This window comes from Thalassophryne amazonica, chromosome 3, assembly GCF_902500255.1.
Source record: "Thalassophryne amazonica chromosome 3, fThaAma1.1, whole genome shotgun sequence".
In the NCBI taxonomy this organism is placed as follows: Eukaryota; Metazoa; Chordata; class Actinopteri; order Batrachoidiformes; family Batrachoididae; genus Thalassophryne; species Thalassophryne amazonica.
The window spans coordinates 148,934,299-148,952,349 of NC_047105.1; the positions used below are offsets into that span (position 1 = coordinate 148,934,299).

Genomic DNA, 18,051 nt, shown 5'->3' on the forward strand with positions numbered 1-18,051 from the left:
AAAGGGCATGGGAGATGGACTTAGGGGGTGAGATCGTTGGGGAGAAGTGGGAAGAAATTACTACGTCTTGGCATAAGATGTCAAGAGAGACACAGATTCGCTTAATTATGTACAAAATTATACATAGAATGTATTGGACCCCCAGTAAGATGGCAAGGTTAAAGCTCTGTGACTCGGAGTTATGCTGGAGATGTGAGAGGTGGGAGGGAACACTTGTACACATGCTGTATGAGTGTGAAATGACACAGAACCTTTGGAAAATATAATATTAGTTATCAACAAAGTTCTTGAGATAGATATATCTCAGGGCCCCGCCTTTTGTATTTTAGGTTTGATAACAAGTTAAATGAGGTTATCCTGTCAGCAGACCCTATGGTGTAAATTGGCCCTCGTGACAGGTTGTAGGATCATTCTTAGACACTGGAAATCAAAAAATGTTATTCCAATCAATGAATGGTTAGAAGAAATATCCAAAATGGCCAACTATGAACGGTTGACTTTTAGACTGAATGACCAAGAGGAGGTGTTTTTAAAATTATGGGGCCCCTATTTGAACCACTTACAAAATGGATGATACGTGAAATGTAGTAGATTGATTTTCATGTGAAGGATGAAATACTCAGACTGTCTTGGCTGTGAAGTGGAGGGGAGAGGTGACTGTGGGAGGAGAGCGGAGGATTTGGAGAACATTAACCTGAGACTCATGGTATATACATCTCTCCCACCCCCCCCCAACCCCCCCCCCCCTTTTTTGGTATTTATTTTTTATTCCCCCCCCCCCCCTTTTTTTTCCCCCTCTTTCTTGTTGTTAACAATTTGCTGTAGCTGTAGTGGGTTTGTTCTTGTCCCAACACGTGTGTGTGTTGTTGTGTGTGTTTGTTCATAAGCAGTAAAAAGTGAATTGCACAAGCTGGGAATAATGTAAACTTGTCAACACTGAAAACCTGCTTGTGGACCATTAAACAATGAAATAAAACAACTCCAGATCTTCTATTCTTTGTGACAAGAATAAGAACTTCAAGAACAAAGAAATTAATGGCAAAATGTATTAATATCACAATTCTTTAAAATATATATAACCCACACAATGAGACAACACAAATAATAGGTTTGGTGCACAAATACTTAGCAAAGTGGATAAATCACATTATAACAATCATTAAAAAGTGTTGGAGTGAAAATACACTTACATAACATACAATGTATACACATGCAGCACACATACACACTGTAACCAGGGGTGGCCAAGTTCAGTCCTTGTGATCTACTCGTTAGCAGGATTTTAATGAGTCTTTCACTGGATTCAGGTGTGTTGGAACAGAGAGACAACTAAGAGTGTCAAGAAGGCAGGTCTCGAGGACCGAGCTTGGGCACCCCTGCTGTACACAGCTCACATACAGACCGTACACAGCTCACATACAGACCATACACAGCTCACATACAGGCAGTACACAGCTCACATACAGGCAGTACACACTGCACATACAGACCGTACACAGCTCACATACAGACCGTACCCACTGCACATACAGTCCGTACACAGCTCACATACAGACCGTACACAGTGCACATACAGGCAGTACACAGCGCACATACAGGCAGTACACACTGCACGTACAGACCGTACACAGCTCACATACAGACCGTACACACTGCACATACAGACCGTACACAGCTCACATACAGACCGTACACAGCTCACATACAGACCATACACAGCACAGATACAGACCGTACACAGCACAGATACAGACCATACACAGCTCACATACAGACCGTACACAGCTCACATACAGACCATACACAGCTCACATATAGACTGTACACAGCTCACATACAGGCAGTACACAGTGCACGTACAGACCGTACACAGCTCACATACAGGCAGTACACACTGCACGTACAGATCGTACACAGCTCACATACAGGCAGTACACACTGCACGTACAGACCGTACACAGCTCACATACAGACCGTACACAGCTCAGATACAGACCATACACAGCTCACATACAGGCAGTACACACTGCACGTACAGACCGTACACAGCTCACATACAGACCGTACACACTGCACGTACAGTCCGTACACAGCTCACATACAGACCGTACACAGCTCAGATACAGACCATACACAGCTCACATACAAACCATACACAGCTCACATACAGACCGTACACACTGCACGTACAGTCCGTACACAGCTCACATACAGACCGTACACAGCTCAGATACAGACCATACACAGCTCACATACAAACCATACACAGCTCACATACAGACCGTACACACTGCACGTACAGTCCGTACACAGCTCACATACAGAGTGTACACAGCGCACATACAGACTGTACACAGCACACATACAGACTGTACACAGTGCACATATAGACTGTACACAGTGCACATATAGACCATACACAGCTCACATACAGCCCATACACACTACACGTACAGTCCGTACACAGCTCACGTATAGACCGTACACACTGCACGTACAGTCCGTACACAGCTCACATACAGACCGTACACAGCTCACATACAGACCGTACACAGCGCACATACAGACCGTACACAGCGCACATACAGACTGTACACAGTGCACATATAGACTGTACACAGTGCATATATAGACTGTACACAGTGCACATATAGACCATACACAGCTCACATACAGACCGTACACAGTGCACGTACAGACTGTACACAGTGCACGTAATTCATAAACAATGGGAGTCAAGTTCATTCACTTGTGTTTAAAGTTTCACCTCCAAATGTTTAAATTAGGGTTGTCCACTAACCATCCAGTAGGTGTCAGACATGTCTACAGGATGTGACAAAGGCAAAACAAAGGTGCTCTTTTATTCAAAATGCACCAATTACAATCACACTTGTCTTCATTATGCGTTGTATTTATTTGCTGGTTTACGAGATGACAGCCTTCAGACTGTGTCTTATTTATTGCTTTTGAGTTATTGATGACACGTGCTAGCTGGGACTAATTCACTCATCCAGTCATTTTAACTCTACACTGGTACTGGTGCAGTGAGTATAAGCCATGCTATATATACATGATTACTACTCAAGACATTTCTACTGACTGCACTTCGCTCCATTTAATCTTTGTCCTTCACAGTAAGTTCATCAGCATTAGACAAATTTATTTCCAATTTTACATCAACAATGAAGAGTCAAATGATTTTGTATACAAATGTGTGAAATGTTAAAAAGCAAAACAAATAAACAAATAAACATTTTCAGGCATTATAAATGTAAGAAATATACCCAGTGTCATATGGTCAATATATCCACATATCCCCAAAACAAACAAACAAACAAACAAAGAGGAAAAAAAGACATCATTCCTCTTCATTGTCCTCTTGCTGTCAAGAGAAAGTGTCAAAATGATGTCCAGCTTTGTTCCAACAAACATCTTAAAGCTTTTGTGGAAACTGTCACAAACATACACAATTAAAACAACAATATTGGTTCATAAAACCTACTAGAGCCAAAAACACTGGCTTACATTTTCTTTGACACCTTCCTTCTAAGAGGAAGTTAGTGTCTTGAACATTTTTGTCTTACACAAGTATGATCAGCTTCTGGAAACTAGAAACCAGAAAGAAGCCAAGTTTTGGACTGATGCCTCACATGCCTATTTCTTCTATCTTCCAGCCACTGGAATTCTTTCCAAACTTGTAAACCAGTCTTCGACCATCTACTCGCTCCAGGATGTCACGTTTATAGTAGTACCTACAAGAAAGACAAAAGCTGTTAGTGGGCTTTTTGAACACACTAAATCTCCAACATTGTCCAGTCAGGTCGAGCAGCAGTACTTTGACCACATTAGAGTGGGAAGTTACTGAAATGGTTATAGCTGATCTTTATGTTTATTATTATTAACACTATAGAGCTCTGTGCTGTTGTGGACCTCAGGACCTATACCAGACTTTAAACGATAAAAAAAAAAATTATTACTACCAATGCGCTACCCTTATCTGCCCTCCCTAACCCTAACCCTTACACACGGACAGAGACTGATACAAACTCATTTGCAGACATGACTCCCCCCACGCATACCAAACCCCCCCTCCCCCCCTTGTGTTTCTGTCCCCCTTGTGTTGAGTCTTAAGCAGATTTAATTTCATCAAGTAAAACAGATTAATGTAGGGGTCATGTTTAAAGTCCACAATGAACTATGATAAATGTGATCAAGTCATGATGCCACCATGCTCATATGCACAATTGTCACATTTTTTTATGTGTCCTTAATGCATGTGCTTGCTAATATCCATCAGCCACAGGATGACGTGATATTAGTGAGCGCGCGTGTTGTACGCGGTTAGAACTGTAGCATTTAATGGTTTCTGTGCACGCTGTTGGAGGGAAACTTTGGAAAGTTGAGATGAAACTATCGCTGTATGTTGCCAGCACAGTTTACACACATTTGCTTTGTTGTTTTTTTTGGATTCCCTTCTCACTTTTTTTTGGTGTCTTTGCAGTCCACCTAGAGACTCCACCCCCCACTGCAGCTTCTGGTTTGGAAGTAGAGACAACAAAGCAACATGTTGCTTTGTTGTTTTGCAGAAGAAAACCTGTGTTGAAGCTCTGAAGCTTTAAAAATTGTAATCCAGGTGCTTTGGTGGGACTGGCTGCGCCTGACGGAACAGTAACTGCTAGGTTAGCTAACCCTAACCCTAACTGTGTCAGGTAACCTGACATCAGCTCACCTCATGGCACGGCTCAGTTTCTCGTATGTCATGCTGCTGTTCTTCTTCTTCTGACCCCACATCTGAGCCACGGCCTCAGATTTGAGGAACTTGAAGACACCCTCACGCCGGTCTTCCCATTTCATCAGGCCCTGGTTCCTCTCGGGGTGTATCAGGATGTCCCTGATGAACTCCCATAAGTGAGCCCCCCGTGGTGCTGAAGAAGGGAACCAGGAACACAACGTCAGCTTGAGTTTATTGCCTGATGCAAATGAAAATGTACCATATAAAAGAACTGTGTCTCACTGTGTTTGTTTTTTTTGGGATGGTCAAAGACGTTACTGCTGTGACCTCTGCTGAGCTTAGGAGGTCGGCCCCGGGGTCGTTTGGATCCTTTCTCTGTTTTGATTTGGGACCCTGTCAACAAAGCAGTCAATGAGCTTTTTGGCAGGAAATCAGAAAAACAATGATATTCTGACACAGCAGCCATAGTTCCTTATAATCATCTTACAGAAAGGATCAAAAGAGCATAAGCGTTTTCAGTTTATTCAAAAACAGAATAAATGCACTGACTAGATTACTTACTGGAAATCAGAGGATATGAGAACTCTGGGTCTGATTCCCCACTCCTGGACTCTGGAGAGCCAATGCTCGAGATGCCAAACGTGCCACCTGAAGACACAGAGACCATTAGACATGTGAAGAAGACGCAGCCAGTCAGGAGGTTGAGGAAGACGCCTGATAGTGACCGATGGACAAGGAGCTGTACTCACTCTCAGACAGAGTGTCAGACAGGTACTCAGAATCCTCCAGGGGTACTACAGGTTCCACAGTTACCTTTGTCAGATCATAATCATCAATGAAGTCAAACTCCTTCTTGCTGATCACTTCAGCAGGTGCTGAAAAACATGATGATGATTTGTAATGCTGCAACCGCATTATGGTGGTATGTAACAGAAGGAGACAGTCCCTACTTTGGCCAATTCTGATGGTGCTGAGCAAAGGAAAGTTCAGCTTGTCCAAAAACTTGTCCAGGAGCTGGCAGGTCTCATTGAGCTCATGTGTGGACAGGTTTGGCAGCTCTGAACAAAGATAAGAAGAGAGGACAACCCAAATCCATTACTCATTCATCATTTTCCAGCAGGCTGTCACTACTCTCATCATTAGTCGACTTTCAGTCTGCTGCTCAAAACCTTAAAGGCCAAATCTTGTTATTATTCATGAAACTATGACAGGCTCATTTACATTTGCCACTGCTGTGAATAGAACCTTTATTGTCATTGCACGTATATATACAATGGAACCTGCCCTCTACATTTAACCATCCTAATTACAGTTAGACACAATCTAACCACTAGGAGCAGTGGGCAGCCACAGTCCGGCACCCAGGGACCAACTCCAGATGTAGACGCTGCCTTGGTCAGGGGCAGAGAAAGGAGCAGACCCTAAATAAGCATGTTTCTGATTGGTGGAGGAAACCGGAGTGTCCGGAGCAAACCCACACAGACACGGGGAGAACATGCAAACTCGATACAGAAAGGCTGGGAATCGATCCCATGACCTTCTTGCTGTGAAGCACCAGTGCTAACCACTTATCCACTGTGATGCTCCATGTGTAAGACTTCCCAATAAAAAATGAGGACAACATAACATCTATATAGCTTTTATTCTTGTGATTATACAACAAATACTTCAGAAAAGTGAAGTATTTGGCTCAAGTGAAGCACCTTGAGGCAACTCTGTTGTGATTTGGCACTATATAAATGAAAATCAATTGAAAAAAAAATAGATTAATCATTGTCACTGCTTCCAGCAGACTATGGAACAGCTTTAGTTTCCAACCTGGTCTGCTCCTAGACTGACCCATGTTACCATCTATCTGCAGTCTTTGTTATTCACAGGTGTGTTGCAGGCAAATCACAAAATCAGCCAGCATGTCACTTGACAGCGTGGTCTGCAGCATGCACAGTGCTGAGCTACAAATCAAAGGTGTGGAGAGATTTTCTGGTGCAGAAACAGATCTGCATGAACACAGCAGCTGACAATCATCTGGCCAAAGAGACATAAGGCTGGAACCAGGTTTGACTCTTGGACTAACACCTGTGTAAAGAACATGCACTGACTGCTGTGAGTGCTGCAGCTGTATCAGCTGGACTTGGAGGTGAATTTCAGTGATGCACACAGCCTGCAGTACTTTGGAAGGCAAGTTAAGAACTGTTACCTGTGGTGCTGTGGGAGCTGAGAAGGTTGGAGTGTTGGATTAGTGTTGGTGATGTTTTTCTGTAATAAAGCATGGGGTTGTGCACATCTTACTGATTTATTATCAACAGAAACATTTTGATTCTCAGGATTCCATCTGCAGGGAGGGATGAAAGAAGCCAGAAAATATCCTTCAAACCACTTGTTAGACTTGTGTTCTTTTCTTAGTTGTTCCTTTTATTTGATGACCTTTTGAGTTCACTTTCATGTTCTGTTTGCACTCGGTGTGGAGTTAAGGACCACTGCGATATCAAATACCACAAACACTATCAGTGAATTTAGACATGGTTCTTGGAGAACTGAAGTACAAACTGTAACGCTGTTGTGGACAGAAAAGAAGGTACCAGCATTGTGCCTGACTGTGCCTCATTTGGAACTATACATATGCACATTCCTACACACACATGGGCATTTGGAATCTAGAAGATGCGGATGCTGGGTGTGAAAATGCCAACAGCACCACCGGTCTCACTGACCAATCATCATGAAGCAGATACACTCACTGCTGCTGGGTTTCAAAAACATCACTTCCTGCTCTGCACATTGACCAAACCTTCGTGGATCTCTCCGTCCACAGGATCTGGATTATAAAAATCAAAAAGGAAACGCTGAAGGTGATATTCCAAAATTGACATTTGATAAACTGTTCAACAAGAGGTGCAGCTATGAGCAAGTCATATTCAAAAATAGATAGAATGCACACACACTGCACGCACACAGACACACACAAATACGTAGTCCAAACTGCATGTGTGCCGTCAATATATGACGTCCAGTAAAAATGGTCACTGAAGATAAGAAAAGGAGTGCAGAATAAAAAATGTCACTGAAACACATCGCCACACACCCTCAACTGTTTGGACCACATCATGGCAGACTGCACCCCTCACCTCATCCCTCACCTCGCCCCTCACCTCGCAAATCACTCGCCACTCACCTCGCCCCTAACTTCACCCCTCACCTCACCCCTCACCTCGCCCGTAACTTCACCCCTCACCTCGCCCCTAACTTCACCCCTCACCTCGCCCCTCACCTCGCCCGTAACTTCACCCCTCACCTCGCCCCTAACTTCACCCCTCACCTCACCCCTCACAAATCACTCTCCACTCACCTCACCCCTAACTTCACCGCTCACCTCACCCCTAACTTCACCGCTCACCTCACCCCTCACAAATCACTCTCCACTCACCTCGCCCCTAACTTCACCCCTCACCTCGCCCCTCACCTCGCCCCTAACTTCACTCCTCACCTCGCCCCTCGCCTCACCCCTCAGCTCACCCTCACCTCGCCCCTAACTTCACCCCTCACCTCGCCCCTCACCTCACCCCTCGCCTCACCCCTAATTTCACCCCTCACCTCGCCCCTAACCTCGCCCCTCACCTAGCCCCTAACTTCACCCCTCACCTCGCCCCTAACTTCACTCCTCACCTTGCCCCTCGCCTCACCCCTCAGCTCACCCCTCACCTCGCCCCTAACCTCGCCCCTCACCTAGCCCCTAACTTCACCCCTCACCTCGCCCCTAACTTCACCCCTCACCTCGCCCCTCACCTTGCCCCTCACCTCACCCCTCGCCTCGCCCCTCACCTCGCCCCTAATTTCACCCCTCACCTTGCCCCTAATTTCACCCCTCACCTCGCCCCTAACTTCACCCCTCAGCTCGCCCCTAACTTCACCCCTCAGCTCGCCCCTCACCTCGCCCCTAACTTCACCCCTCACCTCACCCCTATTGCATAAAAAAACAGCTAGAATGAAAGCGACAGATGTTGCTAAAGTATAGGATCATATTTGTTATTGGTGTTCGACATTGAGTCCGCAACGCCATGATACCGGGCAGTTCATGCTAGCTCCAGACTCGTCTCTGCATTCCCTGCTCGAGTCAGCTCAATAACTCACTTGAGAAAACTACTGAGGACGACAGGTCCAATTCACAACACTATTAAACATGTTTAATCACAAGAAGAATGATGCTGAATTACCATATTTGGTCTTTTGTTCTTCCAGACACTGGTGAAGGTGTGGCCCAAGCTGTGGTCCAAAAAGCCAGGCCATCTGGTCTTGGCTTATCTGACAGAGGGCGGGGCCATCCATGGTGCAGTCAGCCAGACTCAAACTGCTTGCATCAAACTTTGTGTTCTCCACGTGGTCGCTGATCCAGTCCAGAACGTCTTCTGTTGTCCAATAGTGAGGACTCATTTGGCGGTAACATTGACCTACAGATAGGCAGACAGACACAGAGACAGACGTGAGTGGTATTTTAGTTCCAGTAATTCTGGCACGTCTTTCATGTCTGATGGTATAAATGACAGAGACATTTTCTCTGCTTTGTTTTGTCCTTTTGTGCCTTTCAGCATAATGAAGCTGAGGATTACATCTGCTGGTTCTTTGGTATTGATGTAATTTTTGTCCACAGTCTGAGCTCTTCCTCTGTCTGCGTTAAACATTGTCCGTGTCGTAAATGATTGAACCCACAGAGTATAAATGAGGTCAAAGTCCAGCCTCCTGCTGGGAGATGTTTGGAAAAAAAGGCAGCTATTTGCTCTGAGATTAGCTTTCAGCACAAACTGAAGCTCTTCTAATGTTTAACAAAAAGAGTCAACAGACAAGGAGCCAAGAACAGGAGTAGATCATGTAGCTGAGTGGATAAGGAGCCAGCCTGCCAATATGTAGACCTGGGTTTGATTCCAAGACGTGCTACCTGTTTGAATCCTTGGACAAGACACTTAATCTGAATCTTCTGAGTCCATCTGGCTGGTAAAATGGATGCTGGAGGTCTGCAGGAGGAATCTGTAGCAGAACACCAGGAAGGTCTGGAGAGGACCGTGAGCGGTTATAGGCTCAGCAACAAATTGGTTGCTGGAAACACTGACAGAGGCAAAGAGCTGAACCGTGTTTTCAGCAGACTTCATACACGTGGACACATTGACCACACAACATCTCAGCAGACAAACTGGACCAAAAAGGGCCTGTTCCAGTGCCCTCAGGGACTACAGGCTGCTGGTGCTGACCTCACACATTGTTTAAAAGGAACTTTTAATCAAACCTTCAGACCAACCCTGTGGAGGTCTGTGTGCATGATGCCACATTCTACATGCTTCATCATTTTCACCCACACCTAGGCAGGCCAGGAGGGGTGTGGCCAGAATTCAGCTCAACCTCAAAGCTAGAGTGCCTGATATCCTAGCTTCATGTTTGGAAAACATGAAGCTAAGCTAAAATAAAAATGAGTGAAATCTGTTTGTATCTGTGTTATTATCCTGTTTTAATTGTAAATTATATTATGGGAATTGTGCAATATGCTGATGAATGTTCTACAGGCATGCAAGCAGTGTACTGTTTTGTTGTTGTATTTATTGATTTTTGAGACAGAAATGTTTGCAGAGCACTTGAAGTCCCCCTCAAAAATTCTTGAAAGGGTAGTTGTAAAACAGCTAACTGATCATCTGCAGAGGAATGGTCTATTTGAAGAGTTTCAGTCAGGTTTCAGAATTCATCATAGTACAGAAACAGCATTAGTGAAGGTTACAAATGATCTTCTTATGGCTTCGGACAGTGGACTTATCTCTGTGCTTGTTCTGTTGGACCTCAGTGCTGCTTTTGATACTGTTGACCATAAAATTTTATTACAGAGATTAGAGCATGTCATAGGTATTAAAGGCATTGCGCTGCGGTGGTTTGAATCTTATTTGTCTAATAGATTACAGTTTGTTCATGTAAATGGGGAATCTTCTTCACAGACTAAAGTTAATTATGGAGTTCCACAAGGTTCTGTGCTAGGACCAATTTTATTCACTTTATACATGCTTCCCTTGGGCAGTATTATTAGACGGTATTGCTTAAATTTTCATTGTTACGCAGATGATACCCAGCTTTATCTATCCATGAAGCCAGAGGATACGCACCAATTAGCTAAACTGCAGGATTGTCTTACAGACATAAAGACATGGATGACCTCTAATTTCCTGCTTTTAAACTCAGATAAAACTGAAGTTATTGTACTTGGCCCCACAAATCTTAGAAGCATGGTGTCTAACCAGATCGTTACTCTGGATGGCATTTCCCTGATCTCTAGTAATACTGTGAGAAATCTTGGAGTTATTTTTGATCAGGATATGTCATTCAAAGCGCATATTAAACAAATATGTAGGACTGCCTTTTTGCATTTACGCAATATCTCTAAAATCAGAAAGGTCTTGTCTCAGAGTGATGCTGAAAAACTAATTCATGCATTTGTTTCCTCTAGGCTGGACTATTGTAATTCATTATTATCAGGTTGTCCTAAAAGTTCCCTAAAAAGCCTTCAGTTGGTTCAGAATGCTGCAGCTAGAGTACTGACGGGGACTAGCAGGAGAGAGCATATCTCACCCGTGTTGGCCTCCCTTCATTGGCTTCCTGTTAATGCTAGAATAGAATTTAAAATTCTTCTTCTTACTTATAAGGTTTTGAATAATCAGGTCCCATCTTATCTTAGGGACCTCGTAGTACCATATTACCCCATTAGAGCGCTTCGCTCTCAGACTGCGGGCTTACTTGTAGTTCCTAGGGTTTGTAAGAGTAGAATGGGAGGCAGAGCCTTCAGCTTTCAGGCTCCTCTCCTGTGGAACCAGCTCCCAATTCAGATCAGGGAGACAGATACCCTCTCTACTTTTAAGATTAGTCTTAAAACTTTCCTTTTCGCTAAGGCTTATAGTTAGGGCTGGATCGGGTGACCCTGGACCATCCCTTGGTTATGTTGCTTTAGACGTAGACTGTGTTTCATAATTATTGTATGGCCTTGCCTTGCAATGTGGAGCGCCTTGGGGCAACTGTTTGTTGTGATTTGGCGCTATACAAGAAAAAAGTTGATTGATTGATTGATGATACCCAGCTTTATCTATCCATGAAGCCAGAGGACACACACCAATTAGTTAAACTGCAGGAATGTCTTTCAGACATAAACACATGGATGACCTCTAATTTCCTGCTTTTAAATTCAGATAAAACTGAAGTTATTGTACTTGGCCCTACAAATCTTAGAAACATGGTGTCTAACCAGATCCTTACTCTGGATGGCATTACCCTGACCTCTAGTAATACTGTGAGAAATCTTGGAGTCATTTTTGATCAGGATATGTTCTTCAATGCGTATATTAAGCAAATATGTAGGACTGCTTTTTTGGATTTGCACAATATCTCTAAAATCAGAAAGGTCTTGTCTCAGAGTGATGCTGAAAAACTAATTCATGCATTTATTTCCTCTAGGCTGGACTATTGTAATTCATTATTATCAGGTTGTCCTAAAAGTTCCCTGAAAAGCCTTCAGTTAATTCAAAATGCTGCAGCTAGAGTACTGACAGGGACTAGAAGGAGAGAGCATATTTCACCCAGATTGGCTTCTACTTCATTGGCTCCCTGTTAATTCCAGAATAGAATTTAAAATTTTTCTTCTTACTTATAAGGTTTTGAATAATCAGGTCCCATCTTATCTTAGGGACCTCACGGTACCATATCACCCCAATAGAGTGCTTCGCTCTCAGACTGCAGGCTTACTTGTAGTTCCTAGGGTTTGTAAGAGTAGAATGGGAGGCAGAGCCTTCAGCTTTCAGGCTCCTCTCCTGTGGAACCAGCTCCCAATTCAGATCAGGGAGACAGACACCCTCTCTACTTTTAAGATTAGGCTTAAAACTTTCCTTTTTGCTAAAGCTTATAGTTAGGGCTGGATCAGGTGACCCTGAACCATCCCTTAGTTATGCTGCTATAGACTTAGACTGCTGGGGGGGGGGGTTCCCATGATGCACTGAGTGTTTCTTTCTCTTTTTGCTCTGTATGCACCACTCTGCATTTAATCATTAGTGATGGATCTCTGCTCCCCTCCACAGCATGTCTTTTTCCTGATTCTCTCCCCTCAGCCCCAACCAGTCCCAGCAGAAGACTGCCCCTCCCTGAGCCTGGTTCTGCTAGAGGTTTCTTCCTGTTAAAAGGGAGTTTTTCCTTCCCACTGTCGCCAAGTGCTTGCTCATAGGGGGTCGTTTTGACTGTTGGGGTTTTTCTGTAATTATTGTATGGCTTTTGCCTTACAATATAAAGCGCCTTGGGGCAACTGTTTGTTGTAATTTGGCGCTATATAAATAAAATTGATTTGATTTGATGACAATAAAGTGTATCGTATCATATTGTCTCATACAATGTCTAATCAGTAGACAGCCTTGTGGACAGTTTAAACTCAGTGCTCAATACTACATTCAACATGATTGTGCCACCTTTGTCAAAACCACATCCCCCCAAAACACACTCACCTTGGTTCAATGATTACTTACCTGACCTCAAGCATGAGGCTTGAGATCTAGAACAGAAATGGCGTAGTTCAAAATTAGAAGTATTCCACCTTGTGTGGCGTGATGCTATCTTAGACTATAAGCATGCATTATTGGCTACAAAGCGAACCTATTACTCTGATTTGATCAACAAAAACAAGCATAACTCAAAGTTCTTGTTCAACATGGTGGCAAAACTTATTCATGGACAACCACCTGTAGTTTGCTCTCCTTTTACATCACAAGAGTTCCTGGATTGGTGAATGATCATCGACTTGCAATGGATTCAGACAGCACTACAGTTCTGGTGCTGTTAAATCTCAGTGCTGCTTTTGATACAGTGGATCATCATATTCTACTTGACAGGCTGGAAAATCATTTTGGGATTACTGGGAGTGCCCTTGCCTGGTTGACGTCATACCTGACCAGTCGTTCTTACTGTGTTTTGTATATTAACACTCCCTCTAACCTTAGTGACATGAAATTTGGGGTTCCACAGGGGTCTGTCTTAGGCCCCCTGTTTTCTCCATTTATGCAGCACCCCTTGGGCACATATTGTGGCATTTTGGGATTACCTTTCACTGTTATGCTGATGATTCTCAGTTATACATGCTGATAACTGCTGGTAATCTCATCCACATAAAATCCTTAGAAGATTGCCTTGCAGCAGTGAGAAGCTGGATGTCTAGAAACTTCCTTCTTTTAAACTCTGATGAGACTGAAATGATGGTCCTTGGTCCAGTGAGACTTCAGCATCAATTTGACCAGTTAACACTTAGCCTCAGCTCGTGTGTCATCATCACACTGACAAAGTGAACAACCTTGGGGTAATTTTTGATCCTACGTTGTCCTTTGACCTCCACATTAGAAATATTATGAGGACTGCTTTCTTCCACCTACGAAATATAGGAAAGATTCGTCCCATCCTGTCTATGGCTGATGCTGAGACCCTGATTCATGCGTTTATCTCTTCTAGATTGAACTACTGCCATATTCTATTTTCTGGTTTACCGCAGTCCAGCATTAGGGCTCTCCAATTGGTTCAAAATGCTGCTGCCAGACATTTGACAGGAAGCAGAATGTTTGACCACATTACACCTATTTTGGCATCTCTTCACTGGCTTCCTGTCCCAGTGAGATCAGATTTTAAGGTTCTGCTACTCGTCTATAAAATTGTTCATGGACTGGCACCTCCCTACCTAGCTGACCTAATTAAACCTTTTCGTACCGGCCTGGGTTTTGCATTCTCAGGGTGCAGGACTACTTTGTGTCCCTAGGGTGAATAAAAAGCCTGGGGGTCACAGAGCTTTCTCTTATCATGCCCCTGTTCTGTGGAATGATCTCCCTTCGTCAATAAAACAGTCAGATTCTGTAGAGACTTTCAAATCCAGACTTAAGACGCACTTATTTTCCTTTTCAAATGGCTAGCATACTGACATGGTATGTTACTGTGCTTTTTACTCTTTTAATTAATTTTATTAGTAAACGGAGCGTGCCGCGGCCTCAACTTTACTTAAATTCTGGGTCTTTTAGTGAAGCTTAGGGCTAGTGGCCGGTGATCACCTTAGTATTTCCTGTTTTTCTTGTTGATTCATGCTGGCAAATTATACTGTATTTGTTGTCTTTCTGATGCCTGATTCTGCTTTTTTATTTTCTCTCTGTTTAAGGTGCAGCTCCATCCAGAGATGGGTGTGGTATCTGTTCCAGAAACTGTCCTGTGCACTGGCAATATTTATGTTGCCGGTGCACATAATTTATGTCTGTAGCATGGCCCAGAGGGTCACGCCTTTGAGTCTGGTCTGCTTGAGGTTTCTTCCTCAGAGGCAGTTTTTCCTTACCACTGTTGCTCTGTTGGTAATGTTAGACCTTACTTGTGTGTAGCACCTCGAGGCAACTCTGTTGTGATTTAGCGCTATATACATGAAAACAAACTGAAATAAATTGAAAATTGGAACTTGCTGGGGAAGATGATGAATGTCCAGTACCGGACAACATGAGCATGTCTGCTTTATCGAGGATGAACTGGACTCAACATCATCAAGCTACTGATAGCTGCTAAAAGTTCTAATGCCATCACCACACACACACACACGCACACACACACACACACACACACACACACACACACACACACACACACACACACACACACACACACACACACACACACTCACATGCACACACACAGACACACAAACACACTTTATGACCTCAAATATCTTGAACTAATGAGTTATAAAATAATGACTCAAACTCCCCACCCAGCACAGTCATCACATGGGGGGGGGAGAGACTAGCTATAGAGATAAAACTGGTTTTGTTCCCAGCCTGCTGACATGGACTTTGATGGGAATCTGCTCCTTTATGGAGTCAGCATCAAGAGGTTGGTCAAGGAACTGCAGTTGTTTCTTCTTTTTCTTATGCCCAAAGTTGGATCTTACTGCTTGATTACAACAAAGACCAAAAAAAAAAAAAAAAGCCAGGCGCCCATATGTTTTGTCTTGACCTGTTCACTTTGAATTTTGCTCATGTTGTGCTTTTAATCTGAACCCTGAAATGCAGTCTCGAACATGAACTTCCTCTGACTTGGATCTGCTGGATGGATTAGAGACGGCAAAGTGACGCACTTGAGCGATGTAGCTTTTACTAATTTCCGAACTAAGAAATTTCATGCCGAGATCAGAAAATAATTTTGTTTCAGCATCATAAGAAGTCAGATTTTGAATATTTTTCATGTGCAGACCTTATGGTCCATTTGTACTGGCACGCATACCCGAATTCTGTAATGTCAAGTCCACTGGAGTCTTAGGCGTGCCTTGGACGAGGACCCAATCCATCACAGGTTCCTGGCTGAGGTAAGATTGAACACATTTCCAGCAGAGGGTACAGAGACAAAGCAAAAGAAGCGTCATGTCCAAGGACATAGACATGAAGTGTCATATTCAGGAGTCTGTAAACGCCTGAATAAAAATATATTTTTTTTTATTTTTATTTTTAATGAGGGTCAAAAACATACGCAGGGGAGGTGAACAAGTTGTTTGTGGGCTTGTTTCTATAGCGGAAGGAGTCCAGTTGAAGACCATACTGCCCGGACTCCATGTAATGTGGAGCTCCATCAGGAAGAGCATCTGACATCAAACATAAGCTAAATCAGCACGCAGATCAATCTCGGCTCCGCTGCACTGACCCCAAGTGAAGAAAGGGAGAAGCTGAAGGACTGATACTTTTTATTGACAGTCAAAAATAAAGACAGTCCTTCAGAAAACGTCAGAAAAAGGAAAGAGCGTGAATCCAGAGCAGAAAACAACAGGAAGAGGTTTTTTTTCTTCTTCTTACCAGTTGGGTTGCGGTCGGGTTCAGTGATGTTGACGGTGGTCAGGAAGCCCGTCTGCTGTGACAGCATGTCAGACACAGCCGAGTGGTACATGGTTAGGTTGGCGTGAGTCAGAACGCTGCTCAGACACGGTGACGACATGGAGTCACTGACAGAGACACGAGCACACGACTCAGCACGTCTCACTTTTGTCTCCACCTGATGTCGGACACTGTGCGGTCAAACAGGCCTCTGTGGTGTACAGCTCCCTCTGCCCACACCTGTTCTCTCTGTCTACTTATACACCTGCAGTGTGTGTGTGTGTGGGGGGGGGAGTCAGGCTCAGGTGAGGGGAATTCCACATGAACGTGGCTACACCTCCGCCCTCGTTCCTCCTCCCCCTGCTTCCAAAGAACTGGATCAACTAACCAAACCTGTCCTGCTGTCCTCTTTCACAGCTGGTTTCTACTTTGCATTTTTGTGACAGGAAGCAGAATGTAAATAACCTTCGTTCATGTCTATGCACTAACACAAAAGCCTTGTGACATCACAAAGAGCGCCAAACAAAAAGGACTCAAAGTGGTTTTATTTAAAAACAACAAAAACAAACGTTTGTGACATTCAGTAGGAGGGGTGGAGTTTCTGTGATCAGATGGACACATTAACTAAAACACTGTAGAGCGGGAGGTGATCCCAGCATGCATTTGGTAAGTTTGTTGTCTGTGTGTATGTGTGTTTGTTGTCTTTGTGTATGTGTGTTTGTTGTCTTTGTGTATGTGTGTTTGTTGTCTGTGTGTAAGTGTATGTTTGAAAGTTTGCGTATTTGTGTTTGTTGTCTTTGTGTATATGTTTGTCTGTTTGTGTATTTGTTGTCTGCATGTGTGTGTTTTCGTGGTTGTGTGCTTGTCTGTTTTTCTGTTTGTTGTCTGTGTGTATGTGTGTTTGAGTGTTTGTCGTCTGTCTGTATGTGTGTTTACATGTTTGTGTGTTTGTTGTCTGCATGTCTGTGTGTTTAGTCTGGTTGTGTGTTTGTTGTCTGCATGTCTGTGTGTTTAGTCTGGTTGTGTGTTTGTTGTCTGCTTGTATGTGTGTTTATCTGTTAGGGTTAGGTTTTGGAACAACATGTCTTCCTGTATTCAATCAATCAATCAATTTTTTTTTTATATAGCGCCAAATCACAACAAACAGTTGCCCCAAGGCGCTTTATATTGTAAGGCAAGGCCATACAATAATGATGTAAAACCCCAACGGTCAAAACGACCCCCTGTGAGCAAGCACTTGGCTACAGTGGGAAGGAAAAACTCCCTTTTAACAGGAAGAAACCTCCAGCAGAACCAGGCTCAGGGAGGGGCAGTCTTCTGCTGGGACTGGTTGGGGCTGAGGGAGAGAACCAGGAAAAAGATATGCTGTGGAGGGGAGCAGAGATCGATCACTAATGATTAAATGCAGAGTGGTGCATACAGAGCAAAAAGAGAAAGAAA

The 18,051-nt window shown here is 43.7% G+C and overlaps 1 protein-coding gene across 2 annotated transcripts; it reads right to left on the reverse strand.

Moving 5' to 3' along the window:
• Window positions 1–1,074: 1,074 nt before the first annotated feature.
• On the reverse strand, window positions 1,075–16,854 carry elf3 (E74-like factor 3 (ets domain transcription factor, epithelial-specific)). Of its 2 annotated transcripts, none has more exons than XM_034167510.1 (8): window positions 16,594–16,854; window positions 8,944–9,177; window positions 5,683–5,790; window positions 5,482–5,607; window positions 5,294–5,380; window positions 5,015–5,125; window positions 4,730–4,925; window positions 1,075–3,752 (listed from the first exon to the last, which is right to left on the reverse strand). In XM_034167510.1, exons 1-8 carry the CDS (start codon window positions 16,730–16,732, stop codon window positions 3,647–3,649), a joined length of 1,107 nt encoding a protein of 368 aa, XP_034023401.1. In that variant the 5' UTR covers window positions 16,733–16,854; the 3' UTR covers window positions 1,075–3,646. The 2 variants fall into 2 exon arrangements, with proteins under 2 accessions (XP_034023401.1, XP_034023400.1); XM_034167509.1 differs by having other exon boundaries at window positions 5,458–5,607.
• Between the last annotated feature and the right edge of the window lie 1,197 nt (window positions 16,855–18,051).